We start from the raw sequence: 23,401 nt of genomic DNA on the forward strand, positions 1-23,401 counted from the left end.
TTACTGCTGCTGCTATCGTACGGTACTGTCAGTAACCTCGCAGGCTCCGCTCAAGTTGTTTGAATGGATTCCCGGTTTACATGTATGTTTTAAACAGTTGACTTTCGTAACGCAAATAAACTCGGAAGCTGATGGTGTTGTTTCCTGTCGACGTGTAATGCTTAGTTTGAAAGTTATTGTTTTACTTGGTTAGTGAATCAATATTAATGAAAAATGCTCACTAAATTTGAAACGAAGTCTGCCCGAGTGAAAGGGCTTTCTTTCCATCCAAAGCGGCCCTGGGTACTGGCGAGGTATGTATTGTTTGTAATTCTTGCGCGTTGGAATTAATTTTTAAGGTTTTGTATGTACTTCTCATTTATCTTCCGATTCTCTCATATTGCTGAGTTCTGACCCTTCGTTTTAACTGTTGCTGCTCAATTCTCAATTTAGTCGCACTTAATGCGAGGGGGAAAAAACTGTTTGATGGTTTACTTTTCAACTGCCGGCGATTAATGTTATTGATTAAGCATCGTATACATGTGTTGAAAATTAAGTTTTTAAGCAGTGTCCACCATTGACAAAGGTGAATAGTTGATGTTATGAACTTGAGGATATTCTTGTGAAATTGTTATGATATTTCATTCGATATTGTGTGTGGAAATCTACCGACACCTAAGTTTTCTGTGAAATAATGTATTTACTGCATATGTACATTCTTATCGGCAGAATATTTTAAGGCATATATCATAGTAATCTTAATTTTAATAATCCTGCGTATCCGAAGTATAAGCTTTATGTGTTAGCTCTTGCCATCATCCTACTTCTAGGCTAGTGCATATGGAAGCAAAGGGGCTGCGTATTTTATCCCTAAATATTTTAAATCTAATTCTTCCTCCTTGCATTAATGATTCAACGTTTTTGTATAAATTGTGATCCTTCCCTAGGATATTATGTGAGGGTGTGAAAATCACAGGGATACAAGATTAAGGAATTACATACTTTGGTCATGATTCAATGGGTCCCATGACTCAAAAACCTGGTTTGTGAATTGATGGTATTAATTGTTAGAGTAACGTACCTTCCTGTTTGGTCATTTGGTCATGAATCACGTAGTTCAGTTAATAGGAGCTTGTGTCTATGTTTGACAGTTTTTGTTATGAGTGTTGTGCACCTCAGTTTTCGAATGATGGTTATTAAGGTGGTTCCTTTGCACTTATAAGAGGCTGTGGGAAACTAACTGAATGAGATGAATAACTCGGATCTGATCGAGAGGACAGGTTCTTAAATGTGGAATGATTTTGATAAAATGTAAATATTTCCATTCTTAGCATTTCTACTGGTTCTATATTCACCTGGCGTACTCAAATTTATTATTGGTTTATTGTATTTCCACTCTGCCTCGAACTCAAGTTTCAACATAACAATCAATCTGTGTGGAGGTTTTCGGGGTTACTGCCGCGTAGGTTCATCTCAGAAGACGATAGTTTCACCGGCATTGCAGCAGGCTCCTTCAGGTCAATGAATTGAATGCCAGTGAAGCTGTCGTCTACAGAGATGAATCTACGCGGTAGTAACCCTGAAAACCTCCACGCTGAATCCTCACCACACCGCGAAAGCCTGCACAATGATAACAATCATTCTATTCAGTGAGATGGGCATCAAATGGTTTTGTGGAAAAACTGGAGAAGGAGAGGCAAGGCTTTCGCTGAGCCCCTTGATAGCTTGGTCATTGATATAAACTAGAGCTGTTTACAAAAACGGACTCATCTGGATCATGGAAGTGTTTCTACACACGACCTTCAGCCTCCGAGCTGAATGTACCATTGAAACTGACTCTACATTCATATGTTGTAATTGATGTGCTAAGTAATTTGGGTGAACATTAATACGTTGAATATCAATAAGTTGATTATCTCTTTGAATTCAAAGTTTTACTACATCATAATAATGGGAAGTTTTTAAAATGAGAGTGAAATGCTTTTTTATTGAGACATGATTCATGTGATGGGGTGATACTGAGGAGAATTTTTGGCGTGCAAATGAAGAATTTTCGAGCTAAGAAGATTTTTCAGCATATCATCAGTTGTCCAAATGTATCAGTTGTCCTACTAGAGACTGGAGAGTGTTGTAGAAGATTCTTTCACTGTGTGGAAGGTGCATTCTGTTTTGGGGGTGCCATCAATGCAAAACGGCCATCATAGTAGCATTCATGGAGGCCAAAGATGTTGCTGTGCTGGTGAAATTCCTCTGAGAGGGTGGTGTGCTCGACAGTGATCAAAATTATTCTGGATGGTTTTCATTGCAATATGATCAGAATTTGTTGTATTAGAAATATGTATTTCACTCGACTTGTATTGCTGTTGGAATAAAAATGTTCAAACGCAACAAATTCTAATTGCAGTGATAACCAATCTTAATCAACTCTTCAAAATCAAAACTGATGAGAATAAGTCCAATTTGTGTCAAGCACAACTCCCCTTTTGTATTATTTTCAATTAGTCTGACAATGTGGTTGGGTTCTTCGATAGTGTTTTGTGGGCTTCATGGTCTAATTTTACATCTCCTATTTTTTTCAGCTTGCATAATGGGGTCATTCAGCTGTGGGACTACAGAATGTGTACCCTTCTGGATAAATTTGATGAACATGATGGACCAGTTCGTGGGATATGTTTTCATAACCAGCAACCACTTTTTGTATCTGGAGGAGATGACTATAAAATCAAGGTAGATTAATTAAACCCTGGAACATATTTTTCTGCTTATTTATTTTGTGCTTTTGTCTCTTAAGTCTATCAATGGGAAAACTTCTTTACGTTTAGGTTTGGAACTACAAGCAACGGCGTTGCATCTTTACTTTACTGGGACACTTGGATTACATCCGCACTACAATGTTTCACCATGAATATCCATGGATTTTGAGTGCATCAGATGATCAAACCATTCGTATATGGAATTGGCAGAGCCGTACATGCATATGTGTTTTAACTGGGCACAATCATTATGTCATGTGTGCACAGTTTCATCTTACTGATGACATAGTGGTATCAGCTTCCCTTGACACAACAGTTCGTGTTTGGGACATATCAGGTGATTATAATGCTTTATAATTTTGATATTGAAAGGAAAGGTAAAAGGATTGATTCATCATCATTATTATTGAGGGGATACCTGTTAAGTTTTCGATAATCTATATCAATGGTCAAGCGGCTACTTTTGGCCATGAGGCAATCTTTGTAAGCTCTCCTTACTCCCTTGCAAGATGGAATATTTATTGATGAGGGTTTGGTAGGAGAGGAGGAACATTGATAAGGATAAAGGAATTATAGCAAAGAGTTAACCCACCCATGGTACCTAAGTTGGCATTGTTTTAGCTAAAAATTACCAAAGAAGCGACTTGGACTCACAGCGAGGAGGCAGTTAAGTCAATAGATGCCAGAGCTCGTCCATGAATTTTCTAACCCCCACTCCTGTTGGTTACTTGAAGACAACAAGGCCAGACTTCAATGTTTTCCCCACCTTTCGAGGTGGTGCATATGTCTTTTGAAATCAATTATTGTTGTAAAATGAATGAATCTCTTGCTTGGAAATAATGTTGACCAACGAAAATAGTAGCATGGAGGGGTAAGAGTTCAGGAATAAATATCTAGTGTCCTGTTGTAAAAACAATAATTGCACATATTGGGAAGTAATTGCATAGCTCCGAGTTGAATAAAATGAAGCTCAAACTTTCTTTCTCTTGCTCTTTTGTCATTATTGGCGTAATCCCCCTCATGGAAAATGTATGTAGTAATCATTGGGTATTGCTTTCACTCAGATCAGCTGCCATTAAGTCATTCCTTGAGAGTGAAAAAGGAGTGGACAAATGCAATTTTTTATGTGTTCTTACTTTACTCTCTTGCTGAATGATCATGCTTGATAAATTAGATGTGGAAGTGTGAAATGGATGATTTTGCAGGAAAAAATTTTACTTTTTATCAGGTCTGCGGAAGAAAAGTGTCTCACCAGGACCTGGTGGATTGGAAGAGCACTTGAAGAACCCTGGGGCCACTGACCTATTTGGTCAAGCCGATGCAATTGTGAAGCATGTATTGGAAGGCCATGATCGTGGGGTTAACTGGGCGTACTTCCATCCAACCATGCCCTTGATTGTATCTGGAGCTGATGATCGCCAAGTAAAGCTGTGGAGGATGAATGAGGGAAAGGTAAATATGTGTTTGGGCTATACTAATAAACCAGGGAACAATCCAAAAGTTTTCAGATACCTGCTCTTCAAAACCATGGTACAAATGCAGAAATTTTGATGTGGCTAGGCTCTAAAGCCGAATAAGGAGGGATGGCTTCAGCATGGTTGCAGAACAAAAAGGAAGGGTGCAGAGAGATATCATTGCATTATTACTGACCTACCCACACTGGCTGAAAGTTCTTTATCTTGTCATCAACAGTTACAGAAAAATAAAAAACAGCTTTGGAGGGGGCAAGATTTCAAACTGTTTGAGATAATTGTAAATTGGTACATATTCACTTGTATGTGCAGTAAAAGAATGGCGTATTATACTTCATGATGCATAATCAGAGAAACCTTAAACACATTCAGTGTAGGCCAAATCAATTGATAAGGTCCTCCCCTTTGGTAACTTAAAGAGAATGTCATTGCCTCATATAGTTGAGAAATTAACTCTGATGTGTCCCATCTGTGATTTAGACCTTCATTCACCCCCCTAATCCATGGTGTGATGCCCACTTCAGACCCATTGCCTGGCTGAATTTGAAAGCCATTTCCGACTACAAGAAGAAGCTGAACTGTATGAGCGGTGTTAGAAGTCATGTCTCACATTCTACGTGTTAAAATTAGCTCCCATTTCATCTTTTGTGAGAAATATCACAGAGAGATGCTATGGTTCTTAAGTGTGTCTTTGTCATAGGTTAAGTCCGTGATTAAAAAAAAACATTAGCTGCCAATGATTTGTAGCAAAACATTTTGTGTTTTAATTGCAGGCTTGGGAGGTAGATACTTGCCGAGGTCATTATAACAATGTGTCATGTGTGCTGTTTCATCCTCGCCAAGAACTGATAATATCCAATTCAGAAGACAAAAGCATCAGGGTGTGGGACATGACCAAAAGGATATGCCTTCACACATTCCGGCGTGAGCATGAAAGGTTCTGGATTCTGGCTGCTCATCCATCTCTCAACCTCTTTGCTGCAGGCCACGACTCTGGAATGATTATCTTTAAGGTATTTATTGCATGCCTTACTTACAAAATACCTTGAAAGGAAGTTCTACTTTGTGATCAGTTTAGTCAAATGGTAGAATCTCATTCTACTCTGTGGACTTGGATACTTTGTTAATTGAACTGCCTCTGATGTTTGCTTTTCAAGATAATGTCTTGGTAGAGATGTTGCTATCCACCCCGCAGTGGTATTTAGATTTTGGTTTGAGTCTCAGTTGAGTCAAATGGTTTTGCCATGGCCAATTGCATTCAAATGTGTATGAATCTTTTAACCTTTGGTCAGTTGGTACCATTCAAATGTACAATTTCAGTGACATACTTTGAAAAACATATGTTCTCCGTATTATGTCCAGGGTTGGATTATACCCTGATATCATATTATTCTTTACTTGTATTGGAAATGTGATTGAAAGTTTGAAATAAATGCAAGAATTAATCCCCAATTTTGTTGCAGCTTGAGCGTGAAAGACCAGCATATGCAGTCCATGGGAATTTGCTCTTTTATGTAAAGGATAGATTCTTGAGGAAACTTGACTTCACTACTTCCAAAGATACGGTTGTAATGCAAATTCGTGGTGGTGGCCGTACTCCAGTGTACAGGTATGTTCACTGGATATTCTTGCCTTAAATCCTCCTGAAAATTTCAATATGTAGGGATTAAAAAATTTTTTGGAAATAATTTTTTTGTAATTACGCAATATGCTAACTGCTACTCAACCCTTTTAGAGCTCAGTATTTAAACCTTGAGTGTCATGACTATTGTAGCCAATACAGTATCACTGTGTCAACTGCAGTGATGCTGTTTGGGCTACGAAATGATTTTCCTAAAATTTTAGTCGTGTTCATTTGAAGTAGATAATTTTGTAAATTTGATATATTGAATCCACATTATATTCTATTTTAATATTATTTTTTGTGGAATAATTTTCACAGCATGTCCTATAATCCTGCTGAGAATGCTGTTTTACTTTGCACAAGAACTTCAATCATAGAAAACAGTTCTTATGAATTCTATACCATTCCTAAAGAATCTGAAAATCAAAGCACTGAGCCTGCTGATGGGAAGCGTTATCAAGGAGTTACTGCAATATGGGTTGCTCGCAACAGGTTTGCTGTCTTGGACAGGACGCATTCGGTAAGTTAGGTTTGTGGTACAATGAATGTACTATTTCATCCTTGTGAACTGTACCTACATTTCTGAATGCATGTGCCTAGGTTTAAAAATGATTTTCTAGCCTTCAAATGTGTTCTATGAAGGCTAGAAAATCATTTTTAAACCTAGGCACATGCATGCATAGGTCAGGGGGTCCTTAAAATGCAGAAATAAGTAACATGGAATCATAATTTAATTATTGAATAAAATGAATATTTATTGATCATGACTGTTGTGAGAATCCAGTTTCTCCTACTGCTATAGAAAAGCCACTCTATTTTTAATTTATTTATTGTACCTATTTTACCTTTTCAGCTGCTTATCAAGAATCTGAAGAATGAAGTCACAAAGAAGGCTCCAGCACCTAATTATGATGAAATATTTTATGCTGGTACAGGAATGCTACTGCTCCGGGATACTGATGGTGTAATATTGTTTGATGTCCAGCAAAAGAGGTTTGTAGCTACATATTTAGGTTCTATTGAACTGCTAAGTAGAAACCAAAATTCTGAGGGTAATTTTAGAAAATACAGAACTCTAGGAATGAAAAAAAACGTTGCAAAATTTTTAATCTAGAAATTCAAATGTTTAGTTTGATAGCAACCTGATACAATATCTTGCTATTCTTTAAGTCCAAGCTTTGAAATGTGCATATTGGCTTGCCTTACGTAGAGAGGGGGTGGAGCACACTAGTCTCGAATGTGTTGAGCATTGGGCTATTGACTGAAGATTGCTGGGTGAATTGAAGAGTGCTTGACTGTAAGCCGAAGTGTCTCAGATTCAAATCCCAGGGTAAGCCTTTGTGCATTCCCCAACCTAAGTCCTCGAAGTACGAGTCATAGTTTTATGTCCTAAGTCCATGGTAGGAGATTGTTGCATTCCAATGTGCAAATGAAGAGTGCATTAGTTCAAAATAGTTATTTTAACAAGATGACTAACTATGATATCTAGTTGGAGTGAAGGCTCTACATTACCTTGATTAATTAAAAACTATATTTCAAGTAGATATTTGGCAATATTTATGGAATCTCCTCAACCAATGGAATTAAATGGCGAAGTGTCCCATGGTGGCTGAAAAGCGATACTCATTCTCTGATGATGAGAAATGTATTGGGCATTACCTGCAATTTACCTTGATAATGGGCAATGAGCTACTCAAAATGCTGATGGCATTGGAATCATTACCTGGAAGCGAACCAGACAAGATTTCATCTATAAATTTTGCCAGGAAAGAGTGAAATCATGCATTACAAGAAAACCATCTTCCCCAGATTAAAATCTGAGAAAATTTTATCAAGTTGATTTGCGAGGGGTGTGGGTTTGGCATCTGATTAAAAGGTCCTGGCTTCAAATCCCAGGTGAAGCCTTCAGATGCTCCCAAACAAAAATCCTTGAAATGGAATGTGGCAGAGGGAAAAGTACTGGCTAAACGATTGCGTGGAGTTCACATGACTGTGGCTTTGTCTGAGGTGGGCTCTGATCTCACCCACCCATATTGGGTTGGGTTGGGTTTGGGTTTGATTAGGAAAAATAACACCTAACCTTTGGGTTGAATTACTGACTAAGTGAGACTCAGAGAGCAGCCTGGTGGGTAGTGCTTTTTGGCTGCTAATCGTACGGACTTGAGTTAAGATCCTGGGTGGAGCCTTTGGACACTCCTTAACAGACATCCTTGACATGCCAGGTGGCACAAGGGAAGGTACTGCCTCACCTTCCTTGAATGCATGAAATATGCTATTTGAATGAGTGAAATTGGTGATGTATTTTGTGCTAAGCTCTAGCCTCGTATTCTTACATGAAATTTTGCATTAATCAACTTAGTAGGTGAGTACTGGGTGGGTTGAGAAAGGAAGTTCTTTTAAGTATGAATTCATTTGTGAGTATATGAATTAGCACTTCTCTCTTATTTATATCTCTTGTCACCCTGATAATTAATCTGGATAAGGCCACAAGAGATTTCTACTCATGTTGATCTTTGTTTCACATTTGCATAAAATTTATTCATGGTGGATGAAACAGATGCTTGGACCATTCACCTTAGTGTTGCCAGCTGAAGTTTCCAGCCAGTGCTATGGCATGAAAAAATCATGCGGGATCATCTTTGGAAAGAAATGTCAACTCATTGGCTAGAAGCATAAAGCTCTTACAAAACAGCAAATGATATTTGTGTTCCATCTTTCTTTAATGCAGAGTGATTGGCTTTGAAAATGAAATTCATGCTATTCTGGGTAATCTTTCCCTTATCTGATGATTAGATAATAATTGAGAGGCAGTTGCCTATGCATAACTAGTTATGAATTTAATGCTTACGTTCAGATGCACTGAATGGTTGAGGCCGTACCTTTGTAGAAATCTATTATAAGATTGGGAAAAATAGCTTTGCTTTTCTACAAATGCAGTCATATTGTCGTCAATACAGTGACAATATAAGTGTATTTGTAGAAAAGCGAGGGGGTTATTTTTCCTAACCTTACTTAACCTAAAGGGGTTCTTGTTTTCATTATTTACTTTTGCTTAAATATTATTTTCCCATCACAATAGTAGTATAATGGAGTTTCCCACATTAAATAAAATGAGATAATTATGCCAAAGTTTACCATTAGGGCCCGGTGAGCATTTCAACCCACATATGTCGAATATCCCATGCTGCAAAAAATATGCTGCATTATTAATTGATAGTGCATTTTTAAATCTTATTCTAGTGTACAAAAATAAGGTTGTTTTATGTGAAGTATGATAGTGTGCACTCTGACACTCCTGAGGTGCACGGAAAATTGCATCATGTTAATTGACAAATTTTTACTAAAAAATCTACAATTCAAGCCAGCTGATAGCTTCTGTTGTAATTATTCTTGTGTATACTGGGCAGCAGTAAAGACTTAATTCATTAGAGTATTCATTCAAGTGCCATGTGTTTGGTGGCTATTGGGGATTTTGATAAGTAATTTAAGACTTTACATTTAGAACTGTGATGTGCATAATAGAGCTCCTAGAGTATGATAAAGAGTAGTTTTTCGTTTTCCTCTAAGAATCATATTTTCTTAATGTGTACTGCTTTTACTGCTGAAATTCTCATAATGTTTTTCTAATATTTCAGGACAATGGCTCAAGTGAAGATTGCCAAGTGCCGCTATGTTATTTGGTCATCAGATATGTCTCATGTTGCTCTACTTGCCAAGCATACGGTAAACATTTGCAATAGACAGCTCACCAGTCTTTGTTCCATTCATGAGAACACACGTGTGAAGTCTGGGGCTTGGGATGACAGTGGAGTTTTCATTTATACCACTAGCAACCACATCAAATATGCTATATCTAATGGGTAAGGATATTTCTGCTCTGAAAATAGCACTACCCGGAATGTTACATTAATGGGTAGCCATAATTTTGCAGTTGAATACAAAAGTATTGCAGCAAATTTAGCGGAGCCACTTTTGCCATAATTTGGAAATGGATTACGTATTTATTGTAGTCTTTGATGGAGGCAAATACAACATAAGCATCTCCCATGATATTTTAATTAATGCATCATTAAGGGAATTAGTTGAGGAATGTGTAAAATTTTTAAGTTGGATTTGTGCTTCTCGTATGATGAAATCTAGCACCCAGGCTTAATTTTTCTTGTATTAAAAAATTTGTGGATTTGTTTAACTTTGTACCATTGATTCATAATTCCCTAGATTGAACAAAAAAAAACTGTAAAATGTGTGAGAAATGAATTATGGTATCTCTGTTAATGATGCCACTGTTTATTAAAATCAGATATGTGCTTGTTGCACTTGCAGACTGGTTTGTTTGTGTTATGATTCCTTGAATGGTAAACCACAATAATTCATTCCCTTCATGTGGGTGCATAAGTCTATTGAGGAATCTAAAAATTTTTTATGATACATATTTTCTTTATTCATTAAAAATTCTATGAATACATTGTAGCAATTTGGCATTACATTTACATTTCTATTCCAGGGATCATGGTATTATTCGCACGCTTGACCTCCCCATTTATCTCACCAAGGTCAAAGGGAATGAAGTCTTTTGTATGGACAGGGAATGTAGGCCTCGTATTCTGAACATAGACCCAACTGAATTCAAATTTAAGCTGGCCTTGATCAACAGGAAATATGAGGAGGTGAGTAAGGTTTGCATATATTGCTGAGTGAATTTAGCCTTGGATTTTGTGAGTGAGCTTATCACCTTAATTATGAGGTATCCTAATCACCATGCATATTGAAAGTCATTGTGTGCACACTCGCAAATGATCATATATCAATAGATCTCTCTAAGTTTTTATGTGCTGATGAAACCACCGTTATATTTTCCTTGAAATTAACATTATATTGCTTCCAAATTTGGGATTCTGTAATTCTAAATTTATTTGTGTGCTTGTTCATGTGAAAGTGAGTGTTATGAGGGCCTACCTTCTTTGTGTAAAAATATATGCAGTATTAATGGCCATCTGAGGTCTGTAAAGTTTGCATAAGGAGGTACCATAAGAGTGGTTTAAAAATACATGAAATTTCATTTGTTATTTTGCAGGTGTTGCACATGGTAAGGAACTCTCGTCTTGTTGGCCAGTCGATCATTGCTTACCTCCAGCAGAAGGGCTACCCAGAAGTGGCCCTGCACTTTGTAAAGGATGAGAAAACTCGCTTTGGTTTAGCCCTAGAGTGTGGAAATATTGAGGTGGCTCTGGAAGCTGCCCGTGCATTGGATGACAAAGCATGTTGGGAGCGTTTGGGTCAGGCTGCTCTCATGCAAGGAAACCACCAGGTAAGAAAAGAATGGATGGAAATTTTGCCCTGTAATTTAGCAGATGACTTGTAATATTCTTCCTGGTGCTTTTTATTCATTGATTTGACTAAAAAACTGTAAATCTAAGAATTCTCACTCCAGTACAGTTGTCACCATTTTGACCCAATCATGTTTAATGGTCTGATGATATCTCCTGGTATCTGTTTCATGTATTGCACTTATGATGTAAATACTTCTTTCCTCTATTCCAGTAATATACAGTTTTGTGTGATTATTTTGTAACTGTGATCTTCGTTTTAAATTTTCTGCTATAGGTGGTGGAAATGTGCTATCAAAGGACGAAGAACTTTGAAAAATTGTCTTTCCTGTACCTAATTACCGGAAATTTAGATAAGCTGAGGAAGATGACCAAAATTGCTGAAATTAGAAAAGATTTGTCCTCACACTACCAAGGAGCATTACTTCTTGGTGATATTTCAGAGAGAGTGAAGATTCTAAAGGTATGTAACTGATTAAGTCATGCTTCTTTTTAAGGGAACTGAAATATGCATCTGTATTCATCGAGTGGTGTTACCATGTGTCTATAGCTCTCTTGAAAATGTGGAAAGTGTTTTTGTACATTGAGTTTCGTCCATGGGTTTTATACAATTCTAATAGAGTTATTTGCCTCTGCCCTATTATTTAGTCATGAAACCTATTTTGCAGTTTTAGAGCATACACTGGATGTTCATCGTCTGTGCACCCTTTAAAATTCCCAAAACTGACCAAATAAACACAATATTGTGGTGGATTGGTGAAATAAAGAAAATTAATGTCTGGAACTGGATTACATCTCAAGTATAAGCTGCACAATTTATTTAGAAGTAGACCTTTTAGATATCCCATAACTCTTTCCCTTTCTGGCGGCAGTAATCACAATATTTTAGCAGAAGGAATGTTGTTCAAAATTCCCTACTTCTGAGGCTCTAGAAAAGATATGAATACCATTTTTAATACGTTTCAGATGTCATTCTCAATTTTTACAGTAATGTTGAATGCAAGTGTTGATATTTGCCCCTCTTTTGTTTGCCAAATCATGGTATGTCATTTGTTTTGAGATAAATAATGCCATTACTCTGAAACCTCCTTGTAGTGAATTCAGCGGGTCTGGGAAAATGGTGAGAAGTGCAATCAGTTGATGTGCTGTTTGGGTTGCATTATTGTATGATGAGCCAAGAGTTCAAGTAGATTGAAGAAGTGAGTCCAATGACTAAAGATGACAAATTCAATATCCATGAGATGCTTAAAGAATGGTGAATACATAGCATCGTAAGCCGCACAGATTTTTCTTCTTCTGATGAGCTGCATATTACAGTGCCCAGTCAGATGTCTGAAAACAAGGTATTATGTTACAATAAATAGAAACTCTCAGGTTAATGTGGGATTTGGAAATGAAATTGCATATAAACATACACTAAAATTTTACCTGCAGTCTTCTTGGGAATTCCATAGGTTGCTACAATTTGTGGTGCAGGCTTGTTTAAGAGGCAGTTGAGATCAGGCTTGATAAAAATACTTCTAATCAAGGCACAGGATATAAACTTAGGAATGTCTGTAATCCCATTTTAAAGAAACTTTAAAAAATTGATAGAACTCCTCCTTTTCATCCAAATTCCCAAGATCTTTCTGGCTGATTAGGAGTAACCTGATTGTTGTGACCTGGGGCGCAGCTAGGAATCAAGGCTGGGGGGGTTTTAGGCGCAACTAATACTTACGGGTGTGGGGTATTGCATACCCACCAGGGTAAGTGGGAGTTGCGGGGCCCCTACTCCAGAAAAAATTAAGATTAATGGTTCAAAATGACTAGTTTTACCGCTTTATGAGAGATATTTGATTAATCCTAACACTATTCTATAAGTAATACTAATCCATTAAGTATAATGGATTAAATTTGAAAATTTCTCTGAGCTCTGGGGGGGATTTATCCCCCAAAACCCCCCTCGCTGCACCACTGGTTGTGACAGTTAATAGTTACATCTCAGCAGTTTTGAATTCTGTAAAATTTATTCATTCACCCATTCGGCTTTCAATTATGGATGAGTCATCCATTGAAACATTGATGATATACCTATAACAATTTAACCTTTTTCCTACTAAAGATGAAAATATGCATCTGGATGTTTCTTGACCCAGGGGATGAAAGCAGCAAATTTTCGTCGGAGATCATCCTGCGCAGATGAACGAATGCTGAATATATATATTTCCTAGCTCTCCCCCTTGTGCGACGGTCGTGGGTGTGCGATGTCTTTGTTTCGGGGCTCAACACAGCGGGGCTTAGGCTGTACCCTCAAAATCTGGGAGCAGGCACCCGGACCCCTTGTCTTATATTTCCCCCTCTTAGCTGTAAGGGACCATGGTCATATAGTTGTGCATCCAGCCATTTTGCAAAATAAATATTTGTTCCTTTGTCAAATAATATAAACAGAATTTAATTATTTGTCTTTTGAGCAGTATTAGCAATGTTTAAACGAAATTCTACAATAAATATTAACTTATATCTCAATTTCAGTATAAACATCAACATGGAAATTTTTGCTGCATTAAATGCGTTAACAATGACGATAGAGCTTCATTCAAAATTTGTCAATTCTCAGAATCAAACGAGGAATTCAATTCGAAGTCTGCAATTTACGTTCAAGCAACAATTATCCAGATAGCTAATTTGTATAAACAAGGCAAGATTGACCAAGAGCCAATGCTGCTGGTAGTGTTATAAATTCTGAAAGGAGGGAGCTCAACTACCCTCGGAGTCCAAGATAATGCAGAGTCCCCGCTAGGAAGGGTCGAAAAAGGTTGATGCTGAGAGTGCGTGATTATCCGCAAGACCCTTCTTAACGAATGCCCTGAAAAATGCTCCGTACGCAGGTGACAGAAGAGTCTCTTGGGGCTCAGTACAGCAGTCATGCTAAGGCAAGAACTCCACCATCTCGAAAGGGTTAAACCAGTGGAAAGCTGGAGGAGACTTCTCAAGGCGAATAATTTACCGGGAAAGAATTACATCATATGTTACATGCTAAAATAATTTCTAACTGAAAACTTAGGCTATTGAGAGGCTGTTTTTTCCTTACTGGAGCTCACATGTTGATTTTTGAGGAGGTTTTTGTAGAATTTTGCTCTGTGGAGCTTTGTTTAACAGAGGCTTTATTGTTTTTTAAGCCTCTATTCATATTTCAATTCATGTTCCTATGTAAATTCTATTTAATACAGAACTGTGGCCAGAAAACTCTTGCTTATCTGACAGCTGCAACTCATGGACTGACTCAGGATGCCGAAGCACTGAAAGTGCAGTTTAATATGGAATCAAATCATCTTCCGGAAGTGAACAAGAATGCTGTGTATCTGAAACCACCTGTGTTTGTGATGCAGGCAGAGGCCAACTGGCCACTCCTCACAGTGTCCAAGGCAAGTAAATATAGAAAGTCTGTGGTGGGAGAAAGTGTCAAAAAGCAATATTTCCCTTATCTCTGAGCATTTATCCAATCTTTTTTAAAAATAGCATCTAGGCCTTACTATGAAGGGCAATGAATTGAAGTACTGAATTCCTTAATTTTTCAGGGATTCTTTGAGGGTGCCATCATGTCCCAGGGTAAAGGCCAGATGGATGCCGTTCTGGATGTGGAAGATGCAGGTGGTGAAGGTTGGGGAGTGGATGCTGAGCTTGGTATGGATGAGGATGATGGAGACAGTGAGATGACTGCCTCAAAAGGTCCTGTTCCCGCAGCTAGTGAAGAAGGTGAGGTTTTTTTTTTTTAGCTGTTCAGAGTCCTTGTGCCCTTACATTTCCTGTATTTGCTATATCAGGGTGTCCAGAAACCTGGTGAATCTGAAATACTCAGGAAAATTTTGTATTTTTTTCTGAAAAAAACCTTCCCATCCTTCTACTTGGCTCAATTCAGTGCAGATACAATGTTTATATTAGGGATGGCCGAATCGGATCTAAATATCTGCAGATATTGCCCTTCACGGTATACTTCGGATCCAAATTCCCTGAAGGCATTGGATCTGGATGCGAAATTTTAAATCAATTCTTCAGTGAATGCAGCGTCCCATAAGGGAAAGAGCTCTGATCCTCTCTCCGCATGCACCCCTGCATAACAATGCTTGTCCTCCTCCTGAACCATTTTGTTTAAAATCTCTTGTAGGGGTTATGCAACAGAATTTCAGTGGTAGAAAATTTTAAGGAAAAATACGATAGCTGCATACTGTGACTCTTTCCAAGAGATTGAACAATCATCTGGGAAATCTCAGTGTCGTAGGGTAATATGTGACCTCGTCAAAAGTTACTACGTCGCAGATTTCGGAAAATCACCCTCAGCCCTCCATCAGCCCATGCTGTTGTTTTTTTTTAATTTCTGAAATCACACAGACCCTAAATCTTTATCTTGGAAAGAAAATATCAAGTTACAAGACAACAATCAAAGCGTGTTTCACCCCTACCCCATCTCACCAACTTATCTTTTTCGGCCTTCCTGCTTCAATTCCGTTTCTGGAGAACAAATGCTAGGTGAGTGTGACTTTCGGGGCCCAAAGATGTCTTGATAGCTTTGGCTGGATGACTTGCTTGAGATTCAAAAAAGAATTAGACCAAATGCGACGCATTTCTGACGATATTTTAGTTTTTTATTAGCTCTGATTGCCACTAAGTTTTCTAGTTGCAACTAGACTGTATTAATATTTAACATCGAAACAGCACAATTTTCAAAGAAACAAGCGTAGCATTAGCTCCCTGAAACAAGGAGAGACGGACTGGAAACGCCAACTGCATATATCACGTAGCTCGCCCAGCTTTGCTTTGAAAGCAGCGGCGTCACAAAATGGCAAAATCTGACACGTTCATCCTTGACTCAATTGTAGTCTCGTTGCTTGAAAGGCGGGGTGACAAATGGATAGCGCTCCTTCCCCTCCACCTCTCCTTCACGCACTTCTGTTATCCACCCCTTCCTCTTGTGATCGCTGAGCGGTCGCCTCATTCTGTTCCTGCACCTCATCGCACGTGAAGTCAATGTTGTTGTAAACTTTTTCAATTATGTCGCAGATTGCGCAGTTGCAATTTAATTTCATTATATATTGATAAAAATATATTGCATTCTGTGGAAACATTTTTATTGTGATAAGGAGAGCTCAACGTAGGCCATGTGAGTGCACTGTGGCATGAAACTATCGCGAGGAAGTGCAAATTCCACCTGATCACAACTGAAGCATTTGCAGGTGAAACGCAAGTCTGCGTGCGATGAGAAAGTGGCAAAATTTAGGGGAAATGCGCGTGAGGAAAATTTGAATACTGTAAATTAACTCGAAAGCTTGTGAAAAGGATTTTTAATCAGCTAAAATATTAAAATGTGTATGAAAATCTAAGGGTAAAAATAAATTATGGTATGGGAGGCACGGTTTATTCCATGTTTTACTTGTTGGTTGTTACTCATTTGCACATTTTCTTAGAGCCGCTCTAATGCCCTTATTGGGGAATTTAATGCATAATAATGTATGTGAACATTTATCTGCCTTATCCCATGTGCCTACTACCATAATTGCATGGGAAATGGAATTTCTCACGAGCAACTCCTTAATGATTCAATCAGGTGTTTCATGGTTTCCATAAGTCCATGAAAACTTTTGTTCCTGTGGAATACATTTTTCTGCCATATTACAGTATTTAATGGTGCTTGGAAGTTCAAGTTTGGTATACATTTTAAAAGAATAGTGGCATTTCATTACTAATTTCAGGTGGTGGGTGGGATGTTGGTGATGAAGACTTGGAGCTGCCTCCTGAGCTGGAGGGATCAACGGCTGGCTCTGCTGAGGAAGGCTATTTTGTTCCTCCCACCAAAGGAACATCACAAGTCCAAGTTTGGGCTAACAACACTCAGCTGCCCGTTGACCATATCTTGGCTGGATCATTTGAATCTGCTTTCAGACTACTCCATGAGCAAGTAAGTGTTTACCGAATATTTAGCAAGAGCTAAACTTTAATGTCAGAACAATTGATGCATTGCGACCACATTCACAAAAATTTGGCTGGGATTCCAAAATAGTGGAACTATGTAGATACGTATTTCTCCGAATATAGTCCCCCTCTGAATATAGTCCCCCCCTGATTTTGAGGCTTCAGTTTCGGGAAAAGTTAAAAAAATTCTTTTGAATATTGTCCCCCCCTTTACTTTTACCTTCGGCATTTTTGGATAAAAAGGGGGGACTATATTCAGACATATACAGTACTCATGAATGATGTATATTTAATTTTGTTAAGTTGATTTACTAGAGTATTTTGTTTTATTGTTGAATATTGAACTGGTAAAATACTTTTGAACATACATTTTCACAAAGAAGTCTCAAATAATGTTCTTAAATTCAGCAGAATGGGAGATTTTGGTCTTTCCATTGTACACACAATGAAATGTTAAGTTAAAACATTAAATTTAATTAGAACAGTTGGAAACAGGTTTTAAGGTTGGAAATAAAGTTTGTTTAATTGGAAATGTTAAAGAGTGCATTCAAAATATCTCATATTGTAAGCCAAACCCATTGTAAAGTGAGGTATTTGAAAATTACATATTTGTGAAAACTATCTGTTATGTCAAAGTTGTGACAAGTTTTTTTTCTTATCACTTCTTTTCAGGTTGGTGTTGTGAACTTTGAGCCATATCGTGCTTTGTTCCTATCCACATACAGCAGAAGTAGGACATCCTTTCCAGCATTACCTTCTCTTCCCACTCTTTATGGCCACCCGCATAGAAACTGGAAAGAAGCTGGTCCTAAAGGTGGCATGCCTGCTATTGGCCTTCGTTTGACAGATTTAGTCCAGAGGCTTCAGGTTTGTGACATGTATTTGGATTTCAGATGGACTTGATGTGATGTACATATATACTGTAGAAATCTGATATTTTGAGCGCTGAAGATCCATCACTCATTAAAACAGTACATAACTTGTGGCTGATGACTATCGACAAACATGCCTTTTTCAGGTTTTTACAGCACCAAAAGTAGAATGTTTGCATTATTTATGCATTTATATTTACCCAGAAGTAAATGAATCTATAATACAACATTTATTTTTAAAATAATTGTGTAAATAATAAATTTAGCCAATTTCTTGCAAAAATTGTTTCATTAGTCAGTTACATTGGCACAAAAAGACAAAAATTCAATTTCTTCATGCAGTGACATTGATTGTTGTATCAATTATTGATCAGTAGATCCATTAAAATTCCTAGAGTGTATGCTCCCCTTGAATGCGCCCATTATATCCTGAGAAAACATCAAAGCCCTCTCCCCACTGAGCAATGGAGGAGGCAGCTATGTAGTATATTTTCATCGTCCCTGAGTCTGTATCTGCACGTTTATCATGTGCTACAAAGGGACTTGAGGAGCCTATAATAGATTAATTAGCAGATATGCATTTCTTTAATCAGGAATGCTTGCCAGTCATGTTACCTTACTAGGAATGTGTATAGTTTTCTTAATAATGTGTACGTAATTTTCTCTCTGCAGATTCTACATACTACAAAATTTTTCATGACACATGTACTTGATTTTCACAAAAATTAGACTAATAGGTAGAACTTAATATAGTTTTTGCCATATACTTCAGTGCACATTGTTTTATTCTCTTGGGAATATATCTGCTGTTTCATTTTTTCATTCCATATTTTCTATCTTGCTGGTATTGTAGTGAATTTTATCAATATTCAAGCCTTCTAGTTGGGTATCATTAATTTTTTTTTGTGAATTAGGTTTGCTACCAGTTGACAACTAGTGGAATTTTCCATGAAGCTGTGGAGAAACTACGAAGCTTACTTCTTAGCATTCCTCTTCTTGTAGTGGAACACCGGCAGGAAATAACAGAAGCACAGCAGCTTCTTCAAATATGTCGAGAATATATTCTTGGTAAGTGCTTCTTTGGTATTGAGTACATAATCCTAAATCCTTGTTAAGAATCCTATAGAAATAATAACTCCATGCTACAGTTAGATTGCTTGAAACCTTAACTATTTCATTTCAGGCTTGAAAATGGAGACCGCACGGAAAGAGCTGCCCAAGAACACTCTTGAAGAGCAGAAAAGGATATGTGAAATGGCAGCATATTTCACTCACTGCAATTTGCAACCTGTGCACCAAATTCTTACACTAAGAACTGCCCTAAATCTATTTTTCAAGCTCAAGAATTATAAGACTGCAGCTTCTTTTGCACGTCGGCTTCTTGAGCTCGGGCCAAGACTGGAAGTTGCCCAACAAGCTAGAAAAATTTTGCAGGTTGGTTGCCTGATTGCCATTTTATTTACATTAGGCAGCTGGGAATCGTTATTATTTCTATTAATGTTTGGGTTGAAATCAAATAATTTTTTACGAATTCCTGTTTTTCAGGCATGTGATAAGAATCCTACTGATGAGCATCAGCTACAGTATGACGAACACAATCCGTTCTCGCTGTGTGGACAAACGTATAAGCCTATTTATCGAGGAAAGCCTGAAGAAAAATGTCCTCTGTGTGGTGCTAGTTACTTCCCAGCTTACAAAGGCACAATATGCACTGTTTGTACTGTGGCTGAAGTAGGAATGGACTGTATTGGATTACGAATTAGTCCTTTACAGTTTAGATAATCAAATGAAATGTGATAAGTGCTGATACAAACAGGTGTTCATTCCATCATATTGATAGTGTCACTGTGTACCATCAGATGATGTCATTTTCCACTATAGATTGATTGTTGAAGATATTAGACTTTTAAATAATCTGTTGCTATACAATTTCTAAAATATGTGTTGAAATCGTATTTCCTAATTGAATATTTCCTAATGGTTTTGTTTTATTTTCTTGTGTTGTTTCTGTGTTTGAACTGTATTTAAAATATGATATGACAAATAAAATTCATAAATAATTTTTTCACCTGGAGGTGGTGAAATGTAAGTCACTAAAAAGAGCCTTTTTCATTAATTTTGTTCCCACCAAACCTAGTGAGTTAGCTTAAAATTAGGGTAAATAGAGGTAAGGTTGGAAGTTAGCCATTGGTGCTTCATTAAATAAATACTCCTCAGCATGGAATTAAAACTACCTAAATGTGGTGTGTCTCAATAGTTTTAAATGAATGCCCTCTTTTTTATTTTATTCTCACTGTGCTTTCTGTTGCTATTAAGATTTATGAACATGCTCGGGTATGCATATGTCTACTTTCTTTACCTTCGCTGATGCTGTGTTCTCAACGTTACTGTTGTCCCATCCCATGTAACCACTTCTCAAAGAATTCTTCGTAACACATTCATTGCAGGACACAGACTCCAAGCTTCTCATGAAATGGAATCCAACTGTTATTCTTGTCTGAAACTGGTGCTAAGTCAGGTTTGAATCAGAATTCATCTAATAGTAAGCTTACAAAGGTATTGATGGTTAGTGTCTCTTTGTGAGATGCAAAAGATATTTTGAGCTACTTATACTTCTATTGTAATAAAAAATAATCCAGTGAAATGCAAATTTTAAGATAGTTTTATTTAAACCTGATTATACGTGTATACATGCTATCTTATGATCTAAAAAAGTTATACTAATAGTGGTTCTGCAATCTGGGCAGCCCTGCTTAAGGGGGTCACACACTCCCTGCACCCCCAATATGTATCCACCACTGATTACTTTGCAGTCATTTTCATTGAAGGGAAAGGAGTGGCAAGGTAAGGGAAGCAAGGGTGAGGGAAGAACTCACTGGGAACATGGTGCTGGGACAATCATATGCAACAATGAAGTTAATAATTGGCCTGTGACTTTCCGCACATGAATTTTCATGTACATACTCTCAGTTGTAAAGTGCCTGGGTGGATATTTTTGCTTCTCAAAATAATTTTTTAAGGATAATCTAGCCCATACCTACTTAGCATAATTTCTGGGTCGTCCTGTTTTACTGGAAAGAAATTTTGCTTTTAAAGTTTGTGTATACCTACATCTATTATGCCATTATAAAGTTCCTTTCTTACCCTTTCTCTCAATTTATCTTGAATTGATAGAATTTTCCGTGGGTGTAGGATTGACCATTGCCTTTGAAAAGACTTGGCTTGGCATCTCAAAGTGGAGTACTCTTTTTGATAATTATTGAAATTATACTGTTGAAGATGCAGATAAAATATAGCCAACTATGATAATCAGTGGGTAGGATGCTCTATTAGCAAAGGAGAAGAAGTTTTAAATGTCAAGTTTAGAAAATTTTTGAGTCTTATATGGTAATAGATTAGGAATTTGGTCACCTTATGAGGAATGTTTATGAAAGGAATCAGACTGAGATATATGCTACGAGGGTGCTGAGGGACAATCATATGCCAATTGTTTTGCATTGTGAGGACAGGGAATCATAAGGAAGAGGGAATGCCAGTACCATAAGTCCTGCGTGAAAACTGTCATGCATGGAAGGGGTCACACTCCAAGGGGTAGTTTATTCATGCTCCTTAAGTTGTATTTTTGTCACTTAAGTCATAAAACTCTCTTGGGGACAATGAAAATTTTGCTTCAGTGAGTTTTTTTAGCATGGTAATGTTGTCCGTATCATCACTTCCTTGGTAACATTGTGAGATCTTCACTCTTCATAATTATAGCCTGTCACACCATTATGTCATCTGTTTTGAATTTTCCACATGCACCTGCTTTAGTAGATTTATAATCTAGTTTTACTATGGTTAATTTCGCCAAATTTAATTGCTGTTTCTTGTGGTAATTTCTTTCTCTTTATTCGCACCAACATAGGCTCTCTGATAAGCTGCGACATCTAACAAAGAATGCACTTACTATGCCGTACCCGCCAGTCGTGCACTTCCTGAACTAACTTACCCCTAATATAATTACGGATGGAGACCGTCATATGTTTTCGTGTTTTGATGCAGAGAAGTATATTTTGTTAAACTGTCAATATTGACGGTGAAAAGTTTGTTGTTAGTTATGTTTCAATGAAGTGAAGATACCTTTACCATGCTCGAGATTTCCCATTTGACATTATTCATTCACATAATGGGGGCGTGTTCTATTTCACAAAATCAGTCAAGTCCCGTCAACCGTCAAACGAGACGGTTTACGTCAACGTCGCAATAAATTCCATTTTAGTGGATTATTGCTGTCGTATGCTTCCATTCCGATATGCCAGTGGACATTAATCGCTTGACTGAAGGATGGCTGGAGTTAGAGAGCGATCCAGGTAGGAATTTTATCATTTGTGTACTAGAAATAGTCTCATATGTTGACATTGAGTGACTCGTATTATTACAAGGAAAATAGGAACGGAGTGTGCATTTTTATTTCAGCCTGGTATATATTCCGCTGAGAATTTCATAAATTTTACTGTTCGTTTACGCATCAATTTGTAATTTTCAAATAATGAAGTTATCGCTGCAGCAGGTGGTATCAGAAGACTATCAAGCGACAATGTTTGTTTCATTCAATCAATTTGTAATTTTCAAATAATGAAGTTATCGCTGCAGCAGGTGGTATCAGAAGACTATCAAGCGACAATGTTTGTTTCATTCAAAGTCTCTTTATTTGAAGTCATATTGGGAAATTGGTCTTGAGGGTATTTGAAAAATTTTTTCTTAGTTGTCTGAAACATTATATTTCATCGATCTCTTGTAATTTCCATGCAAGACTCCCAGAATATGACGCCCTTCTCCCAAAACTTTGAATTTTATCCATTTATTAAATAATCATTTTAAATTCATTCTGTATGTTATCTATTTGCTGGGATTGTATTAACGCAATGGAATACTCTCATATGAAATATTATAGTTGATGCATCGTGCGCCTATGCGTTGTAGATCCTTTTATATAGTGCTAGTAATTCGCAGTCGGGAATAATGTTTTTTTTTCTAAAATTGCACTTCGTCCTTCCTGAGATAGGAATGTTTTATTGATCTTGTGCCAGATGCTGATCACTCAAAACCCTTTGTGGTCATCATCACTGATGAGATTACGTCTTACACTTGAGGATGAACAGAATGACTATGATGATTAGATTGATCTTTAACTTGGTGTTGAAGAATTTATTTTACTATAGTTATCGGGGAAGCCTGAGGGATTGTACAATTGATGCTTGAGGCACACTAAGGGTCTACTATGTAAAAAGTGTAAGCTGTGGTAGTAATAGTGGCTCTGGGCTCCGTGTTTACTACTGTTACTTTTAATAAGGGAATGTGTCGCCTTTAATGAAATTTAATACACTCAGCTGTCCACTATTCTGAGCTACGTAGAGGTGGCAGAGAATGCAGTTGTACCGTCGTACTT

At 37.4% G+C, this 23,401-nt stretch overlaps 2 protein-coding genes across 3 annotated transcripts in view; both read left to right on the forward strand.

Annotated features, from left to right (window-relative positions):
- The first annotated feature begins 106 nt into the window (after positions 1-106).
- LOC124170727 (coatomer subunit alpha) lies at positions 107-20,073 on the forward strand. The gene is made up of 19 exons (XM_046549620.1): positions 107-293; positions 2,559-2,706; positions 2,802-3,069; positions 3,961-4,184; positions 4,978-5,217; positions 5,668-5,813; positions 6,147-6,348; positions 6,682-6,821; positions 9,464-9,688; positions 10,333-10,495; positions 10,903-11,136; positions 11,433-11,618; positions 14,365-14,559; positions 14,713-14,890; positions 16,882-17,087; positions 17,774-17,968; positions 18,888-19,041; positions 19,157-19,407; positions 19,519-20,073. Exons 1-19 carry the CDS (start codon positions 214-216, stop codon positions 19,753-19,755), a joined length of 3,672 nt encoding a protein of 1,223 aa, XP_046405576.1. The 5' UTR covers positions 107-213; the 3' UTR covers positions 19,756-20,073.
- Positions 20,074-21,985: 1,912 nt separating this feature from the next.
- LOC124171063 (ubiquitin carboxyl-terminal hydrolase calypso) overlaps positions 21,986-23,401 on the forward strand; it is a 53,956-nt gene continuing 52,540 nt past the window's right edge. For both annotated transcript variants that reach the window (XM_046550211.1, XM_046550212.1), the window contains exon 1: positions 21,986-22,322. In XM_046550211.1, coding sequence (XP_046406167.1) covers positions 22,265-22,322 — 58 coding nt within the window. In that variant the 5' untranslated portion in view covers positions 21,986-22,264. The remainder of the gene's footprint in view (positions 22,323-23,401) is intronic.

Source organism: Ischnura elegans, chromosome X (genome assembly GCF_921293095.1).
Source record: "Ischnura elegans chromosome X, ioIscEleg1.1, whole genome shotgun sequence".
NCBI classification, from domain to species: domain Eukaryota; kingdom Metazoa; phylum Arthropoda; class Insecta; order Odonata; family Coenagrionidae; genus Ischnura; species Ischnura elegans.

Bases quoted from the DNA above. Each gene is read 5' to 3' on its own strand.
- LOC124170727 (XM_046549620.1), top strand. From the start codon at position 214: ATGCTCACTAAATTTGAAACGAAGTCTGCCCGAGTGAAAGGGCTTTCT. The intron at 11,619-14,364 runs GTATGTAACTGA...TATTTAATACAG, and splicing joins AGAGAGTGAAGATTCTAAAG to AACTGTGGCCAGAAAACTCT. The intron at 14,891-16,881 runs GTGAGGTTTTTT...TACTAATTTCAG, and splicing joins TCCCGCAGCTAGTGAAGAAG to GTGGTGGGTGGGATGTTGGT.